The following is a 21,810-nucleotide window of genomic DNA, read 5'->3' on the forward strand; positions in this document are numbered from 1 at the left end:
ATCCAGCAGCAGAACAAGATATTGGTTTTAATTTCATTTCCAAGCAGAAGTATGCTATTAATGAAAGAGATAATATTTAGTTAGTTGTGCAGTTCACTGACAAATTACCATAGGTAGTTCCATCTTACTTATTCAACACACATACGGAGTGTTGCAGTTAGTAGTCCTAAAACCCGGCACTTCGTTGGTATTTTTGAGCCATGTGTTCCTTCCTCAGATCTCCAATGCTTTTTCCCATAGGGATTTCGTTTTCTACCAAATATAAGGTCTGTGGTGAACGTAAGCCTGAGATACGTTTTGTTTTACGAGACAAAGTCTTTTACAGTTTTTACAGTCTCTGGGCCAAGTCAGTGAAGCCTAGGAAGTACCAGGGAAGTACTCGGAAATCAGCTCTACTGCGCATGTTCAAACCGGTTGAGGGCAAAAGAGCTTGCTGCCCATTGAATTCAATGTAGGAATCCAAGGTGATTTAACAACCAAAGAAAGCCTCATCGGCCCATTTTTTGTGATCATAAATTTCATTATGTGCAGCAGTTTCTGAAATAATGGATGTTGTGGTCCAGATGTCTTGGGTAAATATTCGTTAACATGCATATTTCATTACATAATGCATACTTTTCAATCTTCTTTTCATATGAAATGGTGGTCAATCGAGTTTCAAAATACCATCGAGGAAGTTTTATTCAAAAAGTGTCATGTTCCCCATTCACTTTAATGGGGACCGCAATGTTTTGCCCTCATCAAAGAAGACATGCGCAGTACAAGCTTACTTTCGGGGCTTCACAGCTTAGGTTGGCTGCGGGTGTGCGCTCCTGTTTAGTTAAATATGCAAGTCTATAGTCCCAAAACCTACTTCTTTATTTGGGTTACTTTCTACGGTATATTGGTTTATCTTATCCCAGAGACCTCCTACTAGGTATGCAAGAGACATACATGTGTACTATTACAAACGCGAATGTGTTCCGTGCGCTTATCTCATGCCAAGTGAATCCACTGATATCGAAAGTTCTAAATAGGACCCAGTGAGAGGTGGCTTAACAACGCCTGTTTCTATACTCTCAAAATACTCCGGAGTATTTTGAATTTGGACATCTAAAACACAGAAAAATCCGTAAACCAACTGGCTATATTTTGCTCACGCACCTAAACCGCCCGCGTCAATCCAGTTAATTTGGCTACAGATATCGATATTCATCAGGGAAATATGCAGGGTTTGAGCGACGCCATAGAAGGTCGCGTTTTCTGTTTGCTAAATTTAATACAGAACAAAGTTATGAAATTTGGTTGATGGCTGTCTACATAATTAATACATTGAAAATGACAACATGCCTTCATCCGTATGTCGTGTGGTAAGTGCAAAGGAAGTTCGCCTAAGTGTAATGTAATGTAATGTTATTTCTGTACCAGAAAGTTTAGCCGTTTCTGTCGGTGTTGCACAGTTTTGATTTTGATTTTTCCTTTCACGTGCTGGGTTCTCGGGTGTGCACCAAGTCACCCTAATGGTAGATTCGAGTTAGCCTGCAGGGCACATTAGTCCCTGGTATTAATCGCAAGACTCATATATTCGACTTTGCTGAAACCTACATGAGAAAAATTCAGGGAAATTCAAGAAAAATAAATATTTTTGAAAATGCTTACACTGCAGCATTTCGCCATCCAAGAAAGTTGTACTATATAAAAAATGTTATAAACCTAAAAAAAAATTGTGCTGGCTCTCAGGACGATATGCCCATTTTTAAAAATGTGCTGTCACTTGTATTACTTCTATTGGATATTCAATTGAAACCAGTAATAATTGTAAATAGTTTCTGAGTGTAATTTGTAATATTACAGATGCTTCAGACATATCTATTGCTCCTGTTCTGTGGCCTCGCCTATTCCTGTGGAAGTGCAGAATATGAAATTAATGGAGAGTGCTGTCCAATGTGCACACCTGGTAAGTCACCATCTTTTATCAGAATAAAGCTTCTAATGCAGTAGATTTTGGCTTGCAGGGGTTAAAAAATGAAGGCGCTCTTTATTTTGTCATCATTGAAATGTCATTTCAAATGGGTACATTTTGGCTTTGTTTTGTGTCTTTTTTTCTGATTAGGGACACGTGTTTATAAACACTGCACGGAGTACACTAGCACCTCCTGTATACCGTGCATTCAAAAGTCATTCATCGCCTTTTCCAACAATCTGCCCAATTGTTTCTCTTGTACAGTGTGTGAGCCAGGTGAGAAAAGATTCATATTCAACTAATGTGTTCATTCATGACATGGCCATTCGCATCATGCTTGACTGTCTTTTTAATAATAATATATAAAAGATTTCTTACAGTAATTAAAATTCAATATGCTGTTTTGACTTGATGGTGAATGATGAACAGGTCTGTTATCGAAATACTCAAATAATGTGTTAATATGGGTCTTTATTCACCGTTCCTCCACAGACTTGGGTTTAAAAACAGAGAGAGAGTGCACCCCCACCTCTGACACAGTGTGTGGGCCTCTGGATCACCACTACTGCACTAAGACTGATAACAAGGGGTGCAGCTTTGCGCAGAAACACACCATCTGCAGGCCTGGACAGTTTATCATACACAACGGTTGGATTGCATTAATATCTTGAAGGGACAGTTGTGTTTTTTTACAATATATTCCAGGGTTAGTGTATGTTTTTGATTGGTGGATGCCCCTACAACGTGGGTCACCCTGAGGAAATATATTTTTCACAATACTGGCAGATCACCAAAAACTTCTGTAGGCATCATATAGAGTATCCTTCATCGCAGACATAATTTATCTGGGCAAATTAGGAACATACACTAAAACTGAAATAGTATCGAACAACTCCACAAAGTGAACTATTCCTTTTTTTTCCGTGTCTGTTTCGTAAAATTAACTCACTTAACTACACAGTCTATGTTTCTGAAAATGTTTTTTAAGATTTTTAATGTCTTGACATACCTTCCAATATATATTTGCACAGGAACAACATCGACTAATACCGAATGTGGATACTGTCCTGATAAAACTTTTTCGAATGAATCCTTTTCTGCGTACTGCAAACCACACAGAGAGTAAGTTTCCTACATTTATTCCCAAATAACATAATTTTCCAGATGAGTAAATCAGTCTGGGGTAAAGAAAAACCAAACAGGAGTTGTTACTCGTTGTTATTTGTGTATTGATAAATATAACCCTGAGGTTTATTTGAGATTTGGACTTATAATATGTTTATATTTTTTTGACAGTTGCCAGTCCTTGGGACTTCAGGAAATTACGGCAGGAACAAACACATCGGATAGTGAATGTGGACCAAGAAATATTCCTGTTTCCATCATTATTGTGTGTCTTGTGTCTGTGCCGCTTGCTTCAGCTGTTATTTTAGCAATTATTTTCATTTTAAGTAAGTTTCTCCCTCTATCTGGTAAGACTTTGAATTTTATTTTTAATAAACTTGTAAATGGTGATGCAGTTTGAATAGCAGTTTAAGGTTGGCTGTGCCACACATTTTGTGAATTGAAATCCTTGTATTTATACAAGAGATATGAGTGGTTAGTATATTAAATATTTAATAATTAATCAGGGAATTCAAAAAGGAAAAGTAATATACCATGTAGTACTCCATTAGTTGATTGGTGATATTCAGTGTTAAAGAATTAAACGAGAAAATAAAAAAGTAAAGGTAATAATTTAATGTTATATTTTCAAGTTATTAAAACAAATTTAATGTAGCTATCAAGTAATTAAATAATGAACCATTATTTTGCTTTCAGAGAGGAGAAAATAGAAGGTACGTGAGAATCTTTTTACATCATGTGCCTAACTTTTCAAATATCTTTCTAGAGCAGAATTTCATTTGCTATAAGGTCAATTTAATTAATTCAGAAGCCACTCCTGGGGCTATGCAATGACCTCTACGCTTTTATGGTTAATACTGTATTTACTGAGATAAAGTCTCCACTTTGCTAGGAAACAGATCTGACAGAACGTGAAAGAATGAACAGGACAAACCAGCCACAGGATGAAGGTAAAGGAGCACATGACTTTATAGGGAAATAACAAAGACTGATAAAAATACTATTAGGTGGGCTGTGTGCAGCTAGTACTGCCCCTGATACATGGAATTGTTCTGCTACGTTAAAACCATTTTGATTCTTTACATTTTAATGAGGGGTGTGCCCGGTTAATGTATTCTTTTACCAATTGAACACAATTACGAAGATGAATATGCTTGAAGGATGTATTTGGTTTCACAAATTATAGGAAAGAATTAGAAAATGAATTTTTTCTGTGTAATCTCATCATATTGCTGCCCAAGTTTTCTATCCATAAATGTAAGGTGTTAAAAATTAAGCCCTATTTTTGTACCTTTAAAAAGGAAGCAGAGTCCTACATTAGAACATTATCTACCTCATGCAGTAGTAAAGCTGTGAAAACTTTGAATTTGTGCTCCAAATTTAACACTCTTCTTTTCTTTCCCCCCCTCGGCCGCACAGGTTGATGATAAGATATCTTCCTGCCTGGCTGACATCTCCACCTAGATGGCCAGCCACCATCTGAAGCTCAACCTCAACAAACCTGAGCTGCTCTTCTTCCCATGCAAGACCTCTTTACTACGTGAACTCTCAATCACGGTTGATGGCACCACAGTGACTGCTACTTGCAGGACATGATTCGATCCTATGTCCCTGATCGACCACTCCGCTCTGCGGCAGCAGGGCACCTTGTAACCCCTCCCACCCGACCAAAGGGATCACAGAGCTTCTCCACCCTAGCTCCCCAGTGGTGGAACAAACTCACCGTCCCTCTCCGAACCTCCCCCTCACTACCCATCTTCCACCGTGGCCTGAAGACTCATCTCTTCAGACTATACCTAGACTATCCACCACCACGCTGTATATTTCACTCTAAATCCCCCCCCCCCCTTTTTTTCATGACTCTTGTTACATGTTGCCCCATCCCAGCACTTTTTGGTAATTTGTATTTGTCCTAATTCTGTAGCTTATTCTTCTGCCTAGTTGGTTTGGTTAGGTCTGAATAGTGTTCACTGTGTGAACTAAACTGTGTACAAAATAAGTATTGTATCTTACTGAACCTGTGTTTAGCAGTTGTCTATGACCATGAAATGCACTTTTTGTAAGTCGCTTTGGATAAAAGCGTCTGCCAAATTAATGTAATGTAATATAATTTTAATATATGTACATCTTTCTTTTTTTGATATAATTTTACTGCATAATTCTCATTTTATATTTGTTTACATTAAACTTTGTAACCCCTGGCGTTGTACATTTGTCTGTTCATTATTCCTTATTATTCTCATATTATTTTATATGTGCTGTATTTTGTATTTCTGATGCTGAAGTTGAATTTTTAAAAAAAATGATGGTAAGGGTACACATGACTCGATGGGGGAAATCATGAAGACTGATAAAAGTACTGTTGGCTTGGTGCAGTTAGTACTGCAGCTGTCTGCTGTGTGCATGGAGTTGTTCTTACATGTTAAAACCATTTTGATTCTGTTTCCTTAACACATGCACATTTTAATGAGGGGTGGGGGTATAGTTAATGTAATGTTAATTCAGTTAATTTCACCAATTAAATACCACAGTGAAGATCCATCCGTCAATTATCTAATGCGATTATTTCTGGCCAGGGTTGCAAGGAGGGCTGATCCCAGCATGTGGCAGGAATACACCCTGTTCTGGCTGCCAGTCCATCGCAGGACCCTCACACCATTCACTCACGCAGTCATGCCTAAAGGCAATTTATCACAATCTTCATGTCTTTGAACTATGGGAGGAAACTGTATCACAAGGAAACCCACAGCGAGAGAAAATGAGTCCACACAGAAAGGTGATCCTAATGACCCGGACAGTGCATTTTTTACTGATGTTGATTCAAAGGAGGAATCTTCCAGGTCTGAAATTAGACCTACAGTAAAAATGCACAGAATCCATGATGTGAATACCGGGGAAGGTGATCTTCAAGAACGCATTAACGTTTACAGAAAACAGTTTGATTTAATTATTTTATTGAATTTTTAATAAGCACCGTCTATTGAGTTGCAGGCATTTTGGAGGATTTTGCCATCCCATAAATCCAAATTATTACTGTAAAAATTTGTGGATTCTATTGCATGAATACCTGGGAAGGTGTTGCTCAATAATATATTGGATTTGCTGAAAACAGTTTGTTTATCATCTCGTTATTCCAGATTCTTACATTAAAAATACACAAACACCTTTGCATGTGTAGCTGAGTTAATATTTTCAATTTATTTTGATATTTAATTTAATGTAATTGTGAGTGAACTTCTTCAAATTTAAGATTTATTCATACAGTGCCTTAAATGTGGCCATGGTTACTTTTGTTAGTACAGTAGAGTAGCTGTGTGCACATCCAACCAGTATTTAGCCAGGTGCAGGATAAAAGTACAAGATTAAAAGAAAATGGATATCCGCACACTGGATTACAGCTCCCAATACTTTATTGACTAAAAAAAAGCAAGGCAATGTTACAACCCAACAGGGTCTTCTACAGGGAAATGACCACATGACAGATAAAAAAGGTATATATAGGCAGTAAGCCAATGACATCACATCGACATAATTGTCAGCCAATTAAGTAGCCCATAGCACATTGGCCATTCGATAATATGGTATAAAAAAAAATTTTTAAGTAGTGCAAATACATACAAACATTTATTAATACCACAATAGAAAAATATATAGAGATACATAATAGAAAAAGTATCAAACGGCATACCAACAAACAACAAGTAAAACATGTTTTACATATCATTTAAGAATAATAGTTAGAAAACCTCATGGTATAATAAGCAGAAGACCAATTACAAGACGTTTTTTAGCCACTGGCATACTAGGGCACTGGAAAAGAGGGCAAGAAAGAAAATCACAAAAAAGGTTTTATGTCAAATCCCTCATTTAGACCATTGGGGGACATGGTATTGAGGAAATAGATCCAGAAGGTTTCATGTTTAAGAAGCCTTTTTTCAAGATCACCTCCCCTATGAGGCTTCTCCACTTTTTCCACGCCAACATATCTCAATGCACAGACATTATGACGCTCCCAGGCCTGCTGCATTCTGCAGAAAAATGCTGGCTAATCACTAAACCAGCCACCAAGTGAGCTGATAACTTAAAAGAAACACGCAGCTTGCAAAACGTGCAAACTCAAATGTGAAACAATACAAGACTACTTATATACCTTATAAGGGGGTGACATAGCTCAGGAGGTAAGACCGATTGTCTGGCAGTCGGAGGGTTGCTGGTTCAAACCCCGCCCTGGGCATGTCGAAGAGTCCTTGAGCAAGACACCTAACCCCTAACTGCTCTGGCGAATGAGAGGCATCAATTGTAAAGCGCTTTGGATAAAAGCGCTATATAAATGCAGTCCATTTACCATAAGAATCAGAGAAAAGAAAAAAGGTATTAACAGTTTTAATTGGATTGCTGACAGCAGCTAGCTACAAACAAGTTTCACAGTTCACTTCACCACGTCTGTGCTGCATGTGCGAAGAAGTAGCGTGGTTTGGCGATAATGTAAAGGAGCAGCACTGACTAAGCACACCTACACCTTCAAAATAGCCAATGAATTTTTTTTTGATGACCAATGACAAAATTACAGAAAACTATGGACGCTAAAAATAACTATAACGGTGATTTTTTCTGAGTTTTCATTGGATGGGAAGATGATTCCTCTGGGTGGGCAAGGCCCACTAACGAAATGGATAGTGAGACAAGTAGCTGTTCTTTAGACTACAGCTCGCAGCAAACTTTGGTCTGTGATTTAGGCGTGGCTACTTTCGAATACAGATTCCAAGGAGAAATTGGTTCTCGACGTGCTCGTGAGTGAAGTAAGGCTTACATTCTGTCTGATTACTTATGAGAAAATGTCAGGAATAATTATATTATAAAATTGTTATTTTTTTTAACACCACCTTCAAACGCAGACTGAAGACTCATCTCTTCAGGCTGCACCTCTCCCCACCCCTCCCTAGCCTATAGTTTAGCTCACTGTACCTAGTGAGGATAATATGATTATGTTAGTGTATCTGGCAGGATTGTTTTTGTCTGATTAGGTGTGATTAGATGTGATTCCAGTGCTAGTTTGTACTTGGTAGGATTCTTGTTTGCTGAACAGCTTACTCTACAGGGTTGGAGTCCTGATCGATGTGGTCACTTCTGGCACTACGATCCTTACTTCACTCTAGTGTTTCTTTTGCACCTCTACATCGTGAACCAATGCACTTGTTGTACGTCGCTCTGGATAAGAGCGTCTGCTAAATGCCTGTAATGTAATGTAATGTAACACCAGTTAAACGCTTAGAACGATTAAAATATGCTCTGTTCTGTTCGCTAATGACAATTGTTTTATAGTCTGTAGGTCTACGCTATCTCGGCAAAAGTTATTTACTGTAGGACAGAATTTTTAATTATAATTTTGTTATTTATTAGACCATGAAATCGTGTATATTCATGGTTGTAAGTATATTAGAAGTAAACAAGAGCACGCGGGAAATTCCCAGTCAGCTTTCGCTTTCGTGTTCATTTCCGCTGTGTATAAGTACAAACAAAATACACAACTAAAAAGTTACTCTGTTATCACTTTTTAAACCTTTCATAGCTTCATGAGTTGTTCCAAAATCCAAGTAACATGACCAATATATAGACCGCTCACGTTGTATTGTTTCTGCATGGTTCGTAAATTAGAATTTATTTCCCGAACTGAGGAGTTCAGGACTTTTAGCGATATAATAAAAATGTTGTGAACGGGAGTACTCTCAGGCCACCGAGGGTCCATTCTGTCATCACTTGGGTCACTCCCTTATTTTTGCCCATGGTTGGAACTGGAAGGTTACTGAAATTTAACTCAAATAAAACAAAAAGCCACGTCATTCTATAATTTCTGTTAATGTGCATTTCAGGTTTTGTTTACCTAAAGTACTGCTGATAGAATGCAGAAATTCAATTAAAATGAGGATTATGTAACGTTAATCTTCCTAGGCTGAATCACAGAAACCAGGACCTCCACAAAGGGAAGAAATCTGACCATAATTTTGTGAATTACGACAGATGGACATCTATCAAGCTCACAGTAAAGTAGTAAGTGTTAAACTCTGCATTTTACTCTGTATATGTGACTCTCTTGGAGTTAAATTTTAACACGGTCTATTTTATTGTGCACAGGAATATGCTTTCAGTGGAAATGAGATATGTGGCATTTTTAAGTCCCTTTAGGGATGGTAAGAGATTAATGTTTTGCCTCATTACCTTATTTAGTACAGCTTTGGTGCTTGTTAGGACAAGTACATTCTCATTCTTTGCTGTTTCTGACTTCTGCTTCCTGTTTCAGTTTTTGTTTGAATGTCAAATTATATAATTCACTCTCTTATCACGATCCTAAGGTAACATTTGTCATAGTCATGTTACAGATACATCTTCCTGCCACCTGCCAATTCGTTTTTGTAGCAAGGCTGGATTAAGACCCCCTGTGGGCCCCTGGGTGCTGAAGCTCTAAAGCTCCCCACCCTCTCTCTCTCACACCTCTACCAGTGACATTTCAACTGCCACCACACACATACAGAAACACATACAAAAAATTATTCAGTTAAACTGTCAAACTGCAAAACTTTTCAAGTAGTGTTAATGGCGGGATAACAAGCTACTGGCTTCAGTACAAAAAAAGTCACAAAAATCATTAAAATTTCGGTTAAGATTGGCTAATAAGGAGACAGTGGAGGAGAATGCACCAGACTTTGCTTCCAGTGTAATTTGTACTATTACATATGCTTCAGGCATATCTATTGCTCCTGTTCTGTGGCCTCGCCTATTCCTGTGGAAGTGCAGAATATGAAATTAATGGAAAGTGCTGTCCAATGTGCACACCTGGTAAGTCACCATCTTTTATCAGAATAAAGCTTCTAATGCAGTAGATTTTGGCCTGCATGGGTTTAAACATGCTCTTCATTTTGCTGCCATTGAAATGTGATTTCAACGAATACATTTTAACTTTGTTTTGTGATTGTTTTTCCCCATTAGGGACACATGTTTATAAACACTGCACTGAATTTGCTAATACCTCATGTGTACCGTGCACTCAAAAATCATTCATCGCCGTGCCCACCGGTCTGTCTCATTGTTTGTCTTGTACAGTGTGTGAGCCAGGTGAGAAAAGATTCATATTCAACTAATGTGTTCATTCATGACATGGCCATTTGCAACATGCTTGACTGTCTTTTTAATAATATGTAAAAGATTTCTTACAGTAATTAAAATTCAATATGCTGTTTTGACTTGATGGTGAATGATGAACAGGTCTGTTATCGAAATACTCAAATAATGTGTTAATATGGGTCTTTATTCACCGTTCCTCCACAGACTTGGGTTTAAAAACAGAGAGAGAGTGCACCCCCACCTCTGACACAGTGTGTGGGCCTCTGGATCACCACTACTGCACTAAGACTGATAATAAGGGGTGCAGCTTTGCGCAGAAACACACCATCTGCAGGCCTGGACAGTTCATCATACACAGTGGTTGGATTGCATTAATATCTTGAAGGGACAGTTGAGAGTTTTTCTAAGGTTCCAGGGTTAGTGAATGTTTTTGATTGGCGGATGCCCCGACAACAGCCATTGTGAAGCTGGTGGGTCACCCAGAGGAAGCAGATATATTTGTCACAATACTGGGAGATCACCAAAAACTTCTGTAGGCATATAGAGTATGCTTCATCGCAGACATAAGTTGTCTGGGCCAATCAAGAACATACACTAAAACTGAAATAGTATCGAAAAACTCCACGAAATGAACTATGGCTTTTTCATCCTTATCTGTTTAGTAAAATTAAACTTGCTCAACTCGAAGTCTACGTTTCTGAAAACGTCTTTTGAGATTTTTAATGTCTTGACATACCTTCCCGTATATCTTTTCACAGGAACAACATTGACTAATACCGAATGTGGAGACTGTCCTGATAAAACCTTTTCAGATGAATCTTTTTCTGCATACTGCAAACCACACACAGAGTAAGTTTCCTGCATTGGTTCCCAAATTACATCATTTTCCAGATGAGTAAATCAAACTGGGGTAAAGCAAAACCAAACAGGAGTTCTTACTCATTGTTATTTTGGTATTGGTGAATATAACCGTAAGGTTTATTGTATGTTTATTTTTTTGACAGTTGCCTGTCCTTCGGACTTCAAGAAATGACAGCAGGAACAAACACATCGGATAGTGAATGTGGACCAAGAAATATTCCTGTTTACATCATTATTGTGCCTGTGATGCTTGCTTTAGCTGTTATTTTAGCAATCATTTTCATTTTAAGGAAGTTTCACCCTCTATCTGGTAAGTCTTTGAATTTTATTTTTAATAAACTTGTAAATGGTTTGAATAGCAGTTTAAGGTTGGCTGTGCTACCCATATTTTGTGAATTGAAATCCTTGTATTTATACAATAGATATGAGTGGTTAGCATATAAAATATTTAATAATTAATCGGGCAATTCAAAAATCAAAAGTAATGTAATCAAAATCAAATATTTACTATGGTAAATTTTTGAGAAAAAAAAAAGAAGCAAATTCAGTACTCCATTGGTTGATTGGTTATATTCCATGTTAAAGGATTAAACAAGAAAATAAAGGAAAGGTAATGTAATGTTACATTTTTAAGTTATTCAGAACAATTTTAAATGTTATCATCAAGTAATTAAATAATGAACCATTATTTTGCTTTCAGAGAGGAAAAAGAAGGTACGTGAGAAGCTTTTTACATTGTGTCTAACTTTTCAAATATCTTTCTATAGCAGAATTTCATTTGCTATAAGGTTAATTTATTTAATTAATTCAGGAGTCACTCCTGGGGCTTTTATGGTTAATACTGTATTTACTGAGAGAAAATCTCCAATTTGCTAGCCAACCGATCCGGCAGAAGGAGTCAGAATGACCAGCACAGACCAGCCACAGGATGAAGGTAAGGGGGCACATGACTTTATGGGGAAATAACAAAGACAGATAAAAACACTATTAGATTGGCTGTATGCAGCTAGTACTGCCGCTGTCACTTGAACTAACTGCCCCTGATACAGTCTGCATTGACTTGCTCTGATATGGTAAAACCATTCTGTTTTAATTTTAGATTTTTTCTGTACATATTTTGTATCACAAACCAAAGACTTGTGCGATCTTGTGCATTCCCAGCATGATTGACATACCCAACACCACCAATGGAAAATAGCACATAGAGGAGCAATTATAAAATGTAAATTCATTGAATAGATATTGCTCCAAAAAATGCCAGTGTGAAAAGTTACCAAATGTGGTATTTTTAATATGAAAAAAAATGAAAGATTGACACTTAACATTTTGGAAAAGATTAACTTGTATTAAATGCTTACTGTGTAAATGTTTGTGATAAATAATTCAAAACCCAATTCTTGACACAAGTAAAATGTTTAATTATTGACTCAGCACTTCTTAAGAAATTGCTGTCTGCTATAGTTCAGTTGATGTTCCATTGCTTTTATATAATTCTTCTTTTTTGTGTGTATCAAGTATCTACAAGGTGAAGAACACTGCTGTAAGAGGACTTCATATGACAGACTTCCTGTAAGGGAAGATGTATGTCAATTCAGGATGGACAACAGAGATAACTCTTGTTTTGAGCTGAAAGTTATACTGCCCCAGAGTGGCAGCCATTAGAATGATGGAGCACCCTCCTCCAGATGCAGTTGGTTCAGCTCCTACTCCATACCTGTTACCTGCCTGGCATTATCACCCATTGGCCTTCCAACTCGTCTCTCCTCATGAACAGAGTTATCCTTGCCCAGCTTCAGTTTTATCTTGTGATTGACATTTATGCACTGTTTATGTACTTTTTTCTGTTTTTATAAAATTGAGCCTATTGAATTATGTAGAAGTGAATGCACCGAGCAGCGGTTTGTTAGCTCCAGTGTTGGAAGGTAGTTCTTAACCAAGCATTGCTCCACCTATTTGACTTCTCCGATGTCTTCGTTCGCCGTGCTCTCAAAAAGGGCTTGTTAATAAAAATAAGATAATCCACAGAGCTTTAAAAAATCTGATTTAGTGGTCTTGCTGATGAAAATGCACCTATTTTATAAATGAAGTTGTAAGCAAGCCTTTACTGCACTTGTACTTCAAAGCTTCCGGTGTTCATGGCGTTGTGGTGTTCATATCCCTTCAAGTTTGAACTGTTACGCATCTTTTTGATGATTAACTGATTTTACTAAATCTGATCATATAAATGTTTTGACGTGAATAACAAGAAGACACAGGAATTCCCAATGGTTGATTATGGATTATTTATTATTATTATTATTATTATTATTATTATTATCATTATCATTACAAATTCTTCATAAAGTTGGCACGCTTGTTAACCAAGCAAATAAATTAATACAGTTTGAGATTGATTATTATGTAGGCTACGTTGCGATTTAAGCTTATGGTAATTCTTTAAAGCGTTTACTTTCTCACGTATTTACATGAGTTAACAAAATATTACCAAATTAACAAACTGAAAAAGGTCTTTCACCAAGTATTCACTTAACCCATAATCCCACTTACAAACTTTCCATGCAATCCAATAGACGCCAACTGAAAAAAAGTGATTTTTTTGGATAAGAATTTCTCCCCAATTGTAAAAGTTCACAAAATTCTGACACTGAATAAAAAATGGTTGTTATAAAAGTAAATAGTAAGTGCCACGTCACACAGGCGACACTGGTTGGATCCGGTTGGATCTATGAGAAGTGAGGTCCAAAAACACCTGCAATTACTGCTTCTCGCCATTGGTACCGCCAAAGAGAATGAAACGGAAATCTTCGAGATTGTAACTTTAAAGTGCTTGACAAACTCAAAAAAAAAACATCACATGGAGGGTGTCATAGCACTACGGGTCAGGACCTTTCTGTGTGGAACATGTTTGTATTTCCTCTCCATGTCCATGTGGGTATCCTCTGGATACTTAGGTTTCCTCCCACTGTCCAAAGATAGGCAGATTAGCCTGTAGGCATGAGTGTGTGAGTAAATGGTTTGTGGGCCCTGCAATGGATTGGCAACCTGTCCAAGGTGTTCTCCTGCCTCTTGCTCAGAGCTCAGGTCTCTGGCGGACCAACCACTGATGGGTGATGGAAAACGCGTCACTAACTATGCGCCGCTTGTGATTTTTTCCCAGGAATGTCGCCACAGACACCCAGTTCTTTAATCATAAATTATTATAATAATTATTATATAAATTAATATAATAATAAGCTCAATCACCATTGTGTTACCTAATTCGGCGATAGATGGTGACTTAACAGACATTCATTTTAATGAAAATCTTCGAGATTATTACTTTAAACATCAGCACTTTTTAAGTTTATTTTTGAAACAATTGAGGTTATTGCGATTTCTTGTTTGTGCTGTGATTTAAATAAAGAAAAAAACATTTATCTGCAACTTTATTCCTGTTTATAATCATTTACATAATGTGTTAAGAAATTACCAATGTGTATGGGAACTGACAAAAAAGGTAACGCTTAAAATGTATTATTGCGGCGCCAAAAGGCGCGGTGAAAATTTTTGGGTGCACCTAAATTATGTGCTGGTGCACCTAAATGAAAAAGTTGCACCAGTGCAACCAATGTAAAAAGTTAGTCTGGAGCCCTGAAACCTGAAATTTAGTCCGCTATACGGCGAGTATTGTTGGTCCAAATGAATTGTTCTTCATTTTGTTATGCTATATTAATGTGGAAAATACTGGAAAACCACGGGAGATGCACCTGAGAGGAATCAGGAGGTACGGTGGTGGGGGATATGAGTGAAGGGTTGAAAGGTCATGACATCATGTGATAATTGTCACATCCTACCAACTTGGTGTTGCGCTACAAAACAGGAAGCTGACCATGCTCTGAACAGGGAGGGGAAATGAAATAGACAATGAGCTTCTGAATACACAGGGCAGAGCTGTGAATCAGGTTCAAAGTCCTGACCCTCGCCTACACTGCAGCCGACAGGACAGCCCCCGCCTACTTACAGGACGTGATTCAATCCTACACGTCAGCTCGACCACTGCCACGTGGGTGAATGGTTCTCGCTCATTCCTACGACAGAGCTTCTCCAACCTAGCTCCCCAGTGGTGGAAAAAACTCCCCGTTTCTCTACGGACCATTCAGTCACTGCTCATCTTCCACCGTGGTCTGAAGACGTATATCTTCAGACTATCCCTGGACTAACTATCACCACCCTGCAGGGTTCTCCCAATCTAGGATCACTCATCACTTATATCCTTCCACTTTGTCCTGTAGCACTTTCATGTAACACATGTACCTCCTATACCACTTTCATATTACATGCACGTCCATCCAGCACTTACGATGCACTTATATCGTTATCTTGATAATGTAGCTCGTTGTCATGCCTCCTTGGTTGACTTAACATTACTCTCTGACCTAGCCTATGCTTACTGAGTGAACTGGTGAGTTCATGGATACGAATAACTTACATAATGAGTAATGCACTGTATTGTACCTGTGTGTTGTTCCACTTATTGTACATCACTGTATTTTTTTAAAGTAATTTGAGGAACAATTTGAATGACTTATCATGGATTGATCATTAAAACACATATTGTAAGTAGAAGAGGACAAATAACTTGATGCAACAACATTGAAATTTGGTGTTTACCTGACGATTTCAGTTATTTAGCAAAGTTGTATGACAAAGATTAGGAACATGCCAAAATTATTATTTTCAGAACAAAAAAATTTTTTTTAGCCACAACCAGGAAACACAACAGTGACAATGTTAGCTTATCTCTTATTTTAGGTACATAACTTCAAAATATGCGGGCTAATCTTCATATTAGACCATGAAGTGCATCAGTTAACTTAAGTCACGTGCTTAAAAGAACAGCTAAGTCCATGGCTGCCCAGTTCTGTGGCGTATCATAGAGTTCAGGACTCAAACGCGTAGGTGATTTAACTACCAAAGAAAAACAAATCGGTCAATTGATTTTATTATGTGTGTCAGTTTGTGAAACAATAGTTGTTTCTGCCCAGAAGCCTTGGGAAAACATTTATTAAAATGTACATATTTTATCACATATTACATAGGTTTAGGCTAAAATGTGTTTTCATAATAAATGTAATGGTCGTTAATCGAGTTTCAGAATACCATCTGGGAAGTCTGATTGGAGTCGGAGTTCATTAGATATTCTGTATTCATTTTAATGAGAGCTCCAATGTTTTCCCCTCCGCATACACAGTACAGGCTTACTTCTGGGACTTCACAAATTTAGATTAGCTGAAGGTGAGCTTGCCTGTCTAGTTAACACTTTACAGCCCAAATTATTTTCCACACCTCAGAAAAATTATTTATTTGGTGCACATGTTTAAAATGGATTAGATAAGTACGCTATTGTTTTTTCAGAATAAAACTGATTCTGTACGGCATCGTTGGACCTCAAACATTTTTTTTCAGGAACCGTAAATGTATTTAGACTCAGTGATAACAATCATTTTAACGTTCTAATGAGAAAGAATATGTGAAGAATATAATTAGATCTTTTTTTTAAACATTATTCTTATTGCCAAATGTAACCTATTTGCATGCTCAATCTGCTTTCATGCCCGAGGAAACCGTGGGTCTCTGTAATTCGCGTAGTGAGATCAGAGACTGTAAAAAATATGGACAAAGCTACTGTGACGTCACCCATTGACTCTCCGTGGGTCTCTAAAACACGTTTTGAAACTCAATGGCGGGCGCGGCCATTTTCTCGATTTGGAGCCAAAACCATAGAGTTAAGCGGTCTTGTGATTTTTACAATTTGATTGACAGTCCGGTGCGGAAAAGCCCCTCAACCTGAACGAGGCTAGCTGACTGTCTGCCGTTATGTTTTAAAATATATTATCAGATGTTTACGGAGTTTAATTTCCATGAAGTTTAATTGACTGTACTGTGTCATGTAATCACGTTATATGTATGACATTAAAAATACAATTAGGCTATGTTCAGTTATCTTCAATGTATGTTTCTCAGCAAAACGAATATGCTTAGCTAGCATATCAGCTTGCCAGTGAGCTAGGTAGGCTGTCCGTGGTTAGCTCACGCGTTAGCAATATGAACCACAGGGGAAGAACATTGACTACACTGATGGTCAATCAATCGGAGATGTGTAGGCTACTGGTGATTTGACTAGGCAAATTTTCGTATAACTGTCTGGTAGATCTGCTGTTAACCGAGCAAGTTATCGTCGTAGGTTTTCGCCAGTCAGATAATGAGCCTGCTACTACTAGCTACTCCATCGCCGTTTGTGGTGTTCACTTGCTGGGTGACGCTAGCTGACCGATCGTTCGCAAATCACTTTCTACCGAACAAAAATTAACACTCAGCGGTGATTAACAAATCTACCAAGTATTTTAATAACTGATCTGCAGGCGTGTAAATATGACAACGCACTTTGTACGGCAAGTTTTCCACCTGGTGCATGAAGACAAAAATAATGTAGCCTACGTTGAATTTATAATTATTATTAGGCTATTATTTTTTTCTTGTAAATCATCAAAACCAATGGTGAAAAGCCAATATACGCAAGGAGCACCCAGAACCGATTCGGAGAACCACTGTCTTAAATGCCTAGCTTGTCGGTCTCTTAAATGCTAAAAACATGTTCCTTTCTAAATGCCAAGATGGTTAATTTCGTTAAATTCTGTGTGTGTGATTTCATCGTGTGTTGTATATTCAGCAAATGAACCTTGAAACTCTTAATTCGCTTCGTGAAACTGAAAAAGTGTTTATCCCAAAATCGGGATTATAGTAGCTTTGTCACATGCGTGAAGCATGGCCCAGGTAGACATTTACGGAATGTACACGACTGACAAGCCGCCAAACACGTTTGACAGATTGAATGTTTGCCGGTTAAGGTTAGCTAGCTAGTCAAATGGCTTGGTAGCCGAAGTTGCGAACTGTTTTAGCACAGGCTACTACTGGACTACCAAATATAGCAAGCTGATTACGCTTTCTGCCAAGTAATTATTTGGTTAAGTAGGCTAAAGGAAATAGTAAAAATGACTCGGATACCGAAAAACTTAAGAGGAGGATTCTTTTATGGTCATCTAGAGCAGCTGTAAATAGCACACGCCATAATGAAATGGGATGCCTGCATTTTCAGACTTAGCACAGGCGGACCGTAGCCGGAGCAGAGACTGTAAAAAATAGCCGCAATGGCAAGGCCAAGAAGCGCCACCGCCCACCCCAGTGACCATAGACTGTAGCCCCTACTGTAGCTGAGTCCTCCGCAGTAATCCGGAAGTGACGCAAGCTGTACCTCATTGGTCCAGAACAAATATTGGCACTGTGCCCAAATGACGCAATAAATCATGAAATCGACCCATGGACAGCCATAAGACCAATAAAATGCACCTATTATGACTATTTGTTCTTGTGAGAAAAAATTATTGACTTTGTATTTTGATCGCATTTGTACCGTAGACTTACATGGAAACCGGATATGAAAACACCTATACTGGAGCCATCCGTAGTGGCGCTAGTGAGCAACCAGGAACTACAACACCAGGAAATGAGCTTCAAAAACGAAGTCTGGTTTTGCCCGCTTGAGTGAGATCCAATCAGAGCGCGTATGTCTACCAAGAATTTACGAATCGCTTGCTCGAGTGCCTCGGGCTGAGAGACGCGCGAATCTAGAATGAGGCAAGTCGCCGTTTTATTTTCCTGCGTCGGTAGGTAAAGATACCCGATAATTTCACTGAATCATAACTGGGGAAAAGATACACGCGAATTTACCTTGCCAGTTAGCTGGCTAGCTACGGAGAAGTACGGTAACGTTACAAAATGTAAAGAAATATTAATTTTAACAATGTTTTAGCTAGCTAGTTATCTTGCCTAACCAGATTACCCAACGTTAGCTAAAGTATTTAACAGAAGAAACTTTTGTCACGAGTCTCTCACAAGACATCTGTCCAGTTTGCTTTACAACAGATTCTCCTCACACCCCGACTTCATCTATTGGCATTCCCCATCGTTTTCGTCATTCGGTTTTTAAATTTACATCAGGTAAGGTAAATATATTTCTAACATTTAAGTGTATTTTCTCTGGCATTATAAATAGCTTGTTTTATATAAGTCTATGTATTAAGCAGTTTTTATGCATTTAATATTTCTCCGAATGATCCTTTGTAACTAGCTATATGGATTGAACTCTGGCCAGTTTCTGTCATACACAGCTAATAAAATTACCTTGCTCACACTAAGAAAATAAAATGTCTTAGAAAGAATCTATAGCTCCGGGGTAGGACTCAAAGGCAGACCAGAAAAATCAGGGAAAAACTTGGCAGTTTATTATCAAACAACGAAGCAACAGAATCAGCGAACAGTCTCGTAAACCACAATCCAGGCGGAGGTCAAAAATCCAAAAAGTCAAAAATTTCCAGGCAGGCGAAGGCACACAACTGGTACAGAGGCAAGAACAGCAAGACAGGCAAGAATTCAAAAAACCGAAGCAACAGTATTCAGAGGAGTCAGGCTAAATGCATAAATGGCGAACACGCAAAAGTACAAAACCGGGAAGTATTACTAGGCATAGAACAAGGCTTCAACGGCACTAAGTCAGACAAAGGCACGATCCGGCACAGACTAACAGAATATATAGCTAGAGAAAATGAGTAAAAGATGAGTTGCAGGTGGAGACGGCGGCTGAGGCTTGATTGAATAATTCGGCTGAGGCAGACAGGCAGGAATGGGGGCGGAGCGTGGGTGGGAACCAGGAACCTGAAACAAAAGCAAACACCATGCGCGCACACACACACTCATGCATACATACAAAAAAATTTTTAAAACGGAAACTGTAATGTAAAATGTAATTTCACCTGTCATTGTCACCTGTTATTTCTTTTAATATGCCAAAAAATGAAACACAAAAGCATCCTATCATAAAAGAAACCTATCATAGTTTTCATTGTTTCACAATACTGTGCAGGGGCAGTACATAATATGATTGCAACTATCATAGTGTTGGTGTTACTTCATGCTACTGTACATTAAATGCTCAGTAACATTTGCTTTTGCGAGGGCCATGTGGGAATTTGATCCTTTGTAAAGTTAAATTTGTAGTTCCAAAGTTGAAGTCAATAACAGTTTATTAACAAAGCCAAATAGTCTCCTTTACAGCATGAAACATACCAGGTAAAAGTTGGATTTTTACAATTATAATAGTGTTATTCAAACACCTGCTTTGTACCCACATTCCAGAACAAAATGTACCAATAAGGTGTCAGCTAACCAAATGGCCATTTTTACATTTCTGTACTTGTCTGATCTGCTCTAATAGATCAGAACAACCCTATTTGTGCTTCCACATTTATGGCAAGTCTATCCCAAATCAACATTCTTGATTATTTCATTAAATAGTCATAGTAGCATTTTTTTCATTTGCAAATGATGTTAGACTGCTGTAGCACTGTATAAAAGATGTCATGAGAGATGCCACCAATTTAATCTAGTTACAGTGCAGTCTGCTGAGGGTTTTGAGCGATGCGCCAGACGGCTGCGTGCTCCCCCCAGTGTCTGTGCTGCGACACTTCCCCTCCCCGACACCCTACCCCTACCACATGTGCAAGTCTTCGAGTATTGTTGTAATGTTTTATGATGTTGCTCTGTGCTGAGGTTTCCCTCCTCCTTCCTCCTGTTCTCCCATTTCTCATCTAACTATTCATTTCGTTGCTCTGTACTCGTGACATGTGTCAATGACAATAAAGTTGAATCTAATCTAACAGAACAGTAATAAATGAATTATTGTTGTTGTCATGATCATTTGTAAAGCATTTTAGACTGCTATGCCACTGTTTTAAAGATTGCATAACAGATGCTATCTGTTGTATTTAGGCTAATTCTTAAGATAGAAAAGTTTAAAAATAGAAAATGTTCCTAAGTGGATAAATAGCTGGAAACCAGATTCGTGGTTTGCCGTTTAGCAATGTTCTGAATCAGTTATATTGTAAACCCTTTTATAAACAAGCACACAGTATTGATTGATTACTATTTATATGGCATTAGAATGTAGAATCTGAACATTCACGTAACAATCACTACTGGTAATTGAAAGCAGTGAAGTTCTTGAACACTGAATTAGAATATTTGAAAAAACATTCTGAAGAAACAAACAAGATTACACAAAACTTGTAGACGCTTTCATCGTACGCATGCGCGTTAATGTTATGCACTTGGCCCGAAGTTAATTCTCATCGCAGACGTTGCTTCATACTTTCAAACTGTTTTCAAACTGCGCATAGACATAGACTCACCGACCACTTCATTAGGCGACAGGAGTGGCGCCCGGTGTGGTCTTCTGCTGCTGTAGCCCACCTGCTTCAAGGTTTGACGTGGTGTGCGTTCAGAGATGCTCTTCTGCATACCTCGGTTGTAACGAGTGGTTATTTGAGTTACTGTTCCCTTTCTATCAGCTCGAACCAGCCTGACCTCTTCCATCAACAAGGCATTTTCGCTCAGAGAACTGCGGCTCACTGGGTATTTTCTTTTTTTCGGATCATTCACTGTAAACCCCCAAAAAATCCCAGTAGATCAGCAGTTTCTGAAATACTCAAACGAGCCCGTCTGGCACCAACAACCATGCCCCGTTCAAAGTCACTTAAATAACCTTTCTTCCCCATTCTGATGCTTGGTTTGAACTTCGGCAGATCGTCTTGACCATGTCTACATGCCTAAATGCATTGAGTTGCTGCCACGTGATTGGCTGAGTATTACATTACATTACAGGCATTTAG

The 21,810-nt window shown here is 38.2% G+C and overlaps 1 protein-coding gene and 1 long non-coding RNA gene across 18 annotated transcripts in view; one reads left to right on the forward strand and one right to left on the reverse strand.

The window, feature by feature from the left end:
* Positions 1 to 21,810, forward strand: part of LOC118207564 (tumor necrosis factor receptor superfamily member 14-like) — a 135,103-nt gene that overhangs the window by 102,443 nt on the left and 10,850 nt on the right. For 2 of the 17 annotated variants that reach the window (XM_035381288.1, XM_035381286.1), the window contains exon 2: positions 9,017 to 9,107. The exons of 2 other annotated variants lie outside the window; for them this stretch is intronic. In XM_035381288.1, coding sequence (XP_035237179.1) covers positions 9,086 to 9,107 — 22 coding nt within the window. In that variant the 5' untranslated portion in view covers positions 9,017 to 9,085. Of the gene's footprint in view, positions 1 to 939; positions 1,350 to 1,842; positions 1,937 to 2,092; positions 2,219 to 2,434; positions 2,591 to 7,734; positions 7,867 to 9,016; positions 9,113 to 9,199; positions 9,256 to 9,807; positions 9,902 to 10,051; positions 10,178 to 10,390; positions 10,547 to 10,944; positions 11,036 to 11,190; positions 11,535 to 11,747; positions 11,762 to 11,923; positions 11,982 to 21,810 lie in introns of those variants that run through there. 13 more of the 17 variants (XM_035381283.1, XM_035381282.1, XM_035381275.1 and 10 more) reach the window with 13 other exon arrangements.
* Positions 19,347 to 21,697, reverse strand: LOC118207584. The gene is made up of 2 exons (XR_004761415.1): positions 21,331 to 21,697; positions 19,347 to 19,835 (listed from the first exon to the last, which is right to left on the reverse strand). It is a non-coding gene; the product is annotated as an uncharacterized LOC118207584 (long non-coding RNA).

The sequence above is a fragment of the Anguilla anguilla genome, chromosome 11 (genome assembly GCF_013347855.1).
Source record: "Anguilla anguilla isolate fAngAng1 chromosome 11, fAngAng1.pri, whole genome shotgun sequence".
Lineage (NCBI taxonomy): Eukaryota > Metazoa > Chordata > Actinopteri > Anguilliformes > Anguillidae > Anguilla > Anguilla anguilla.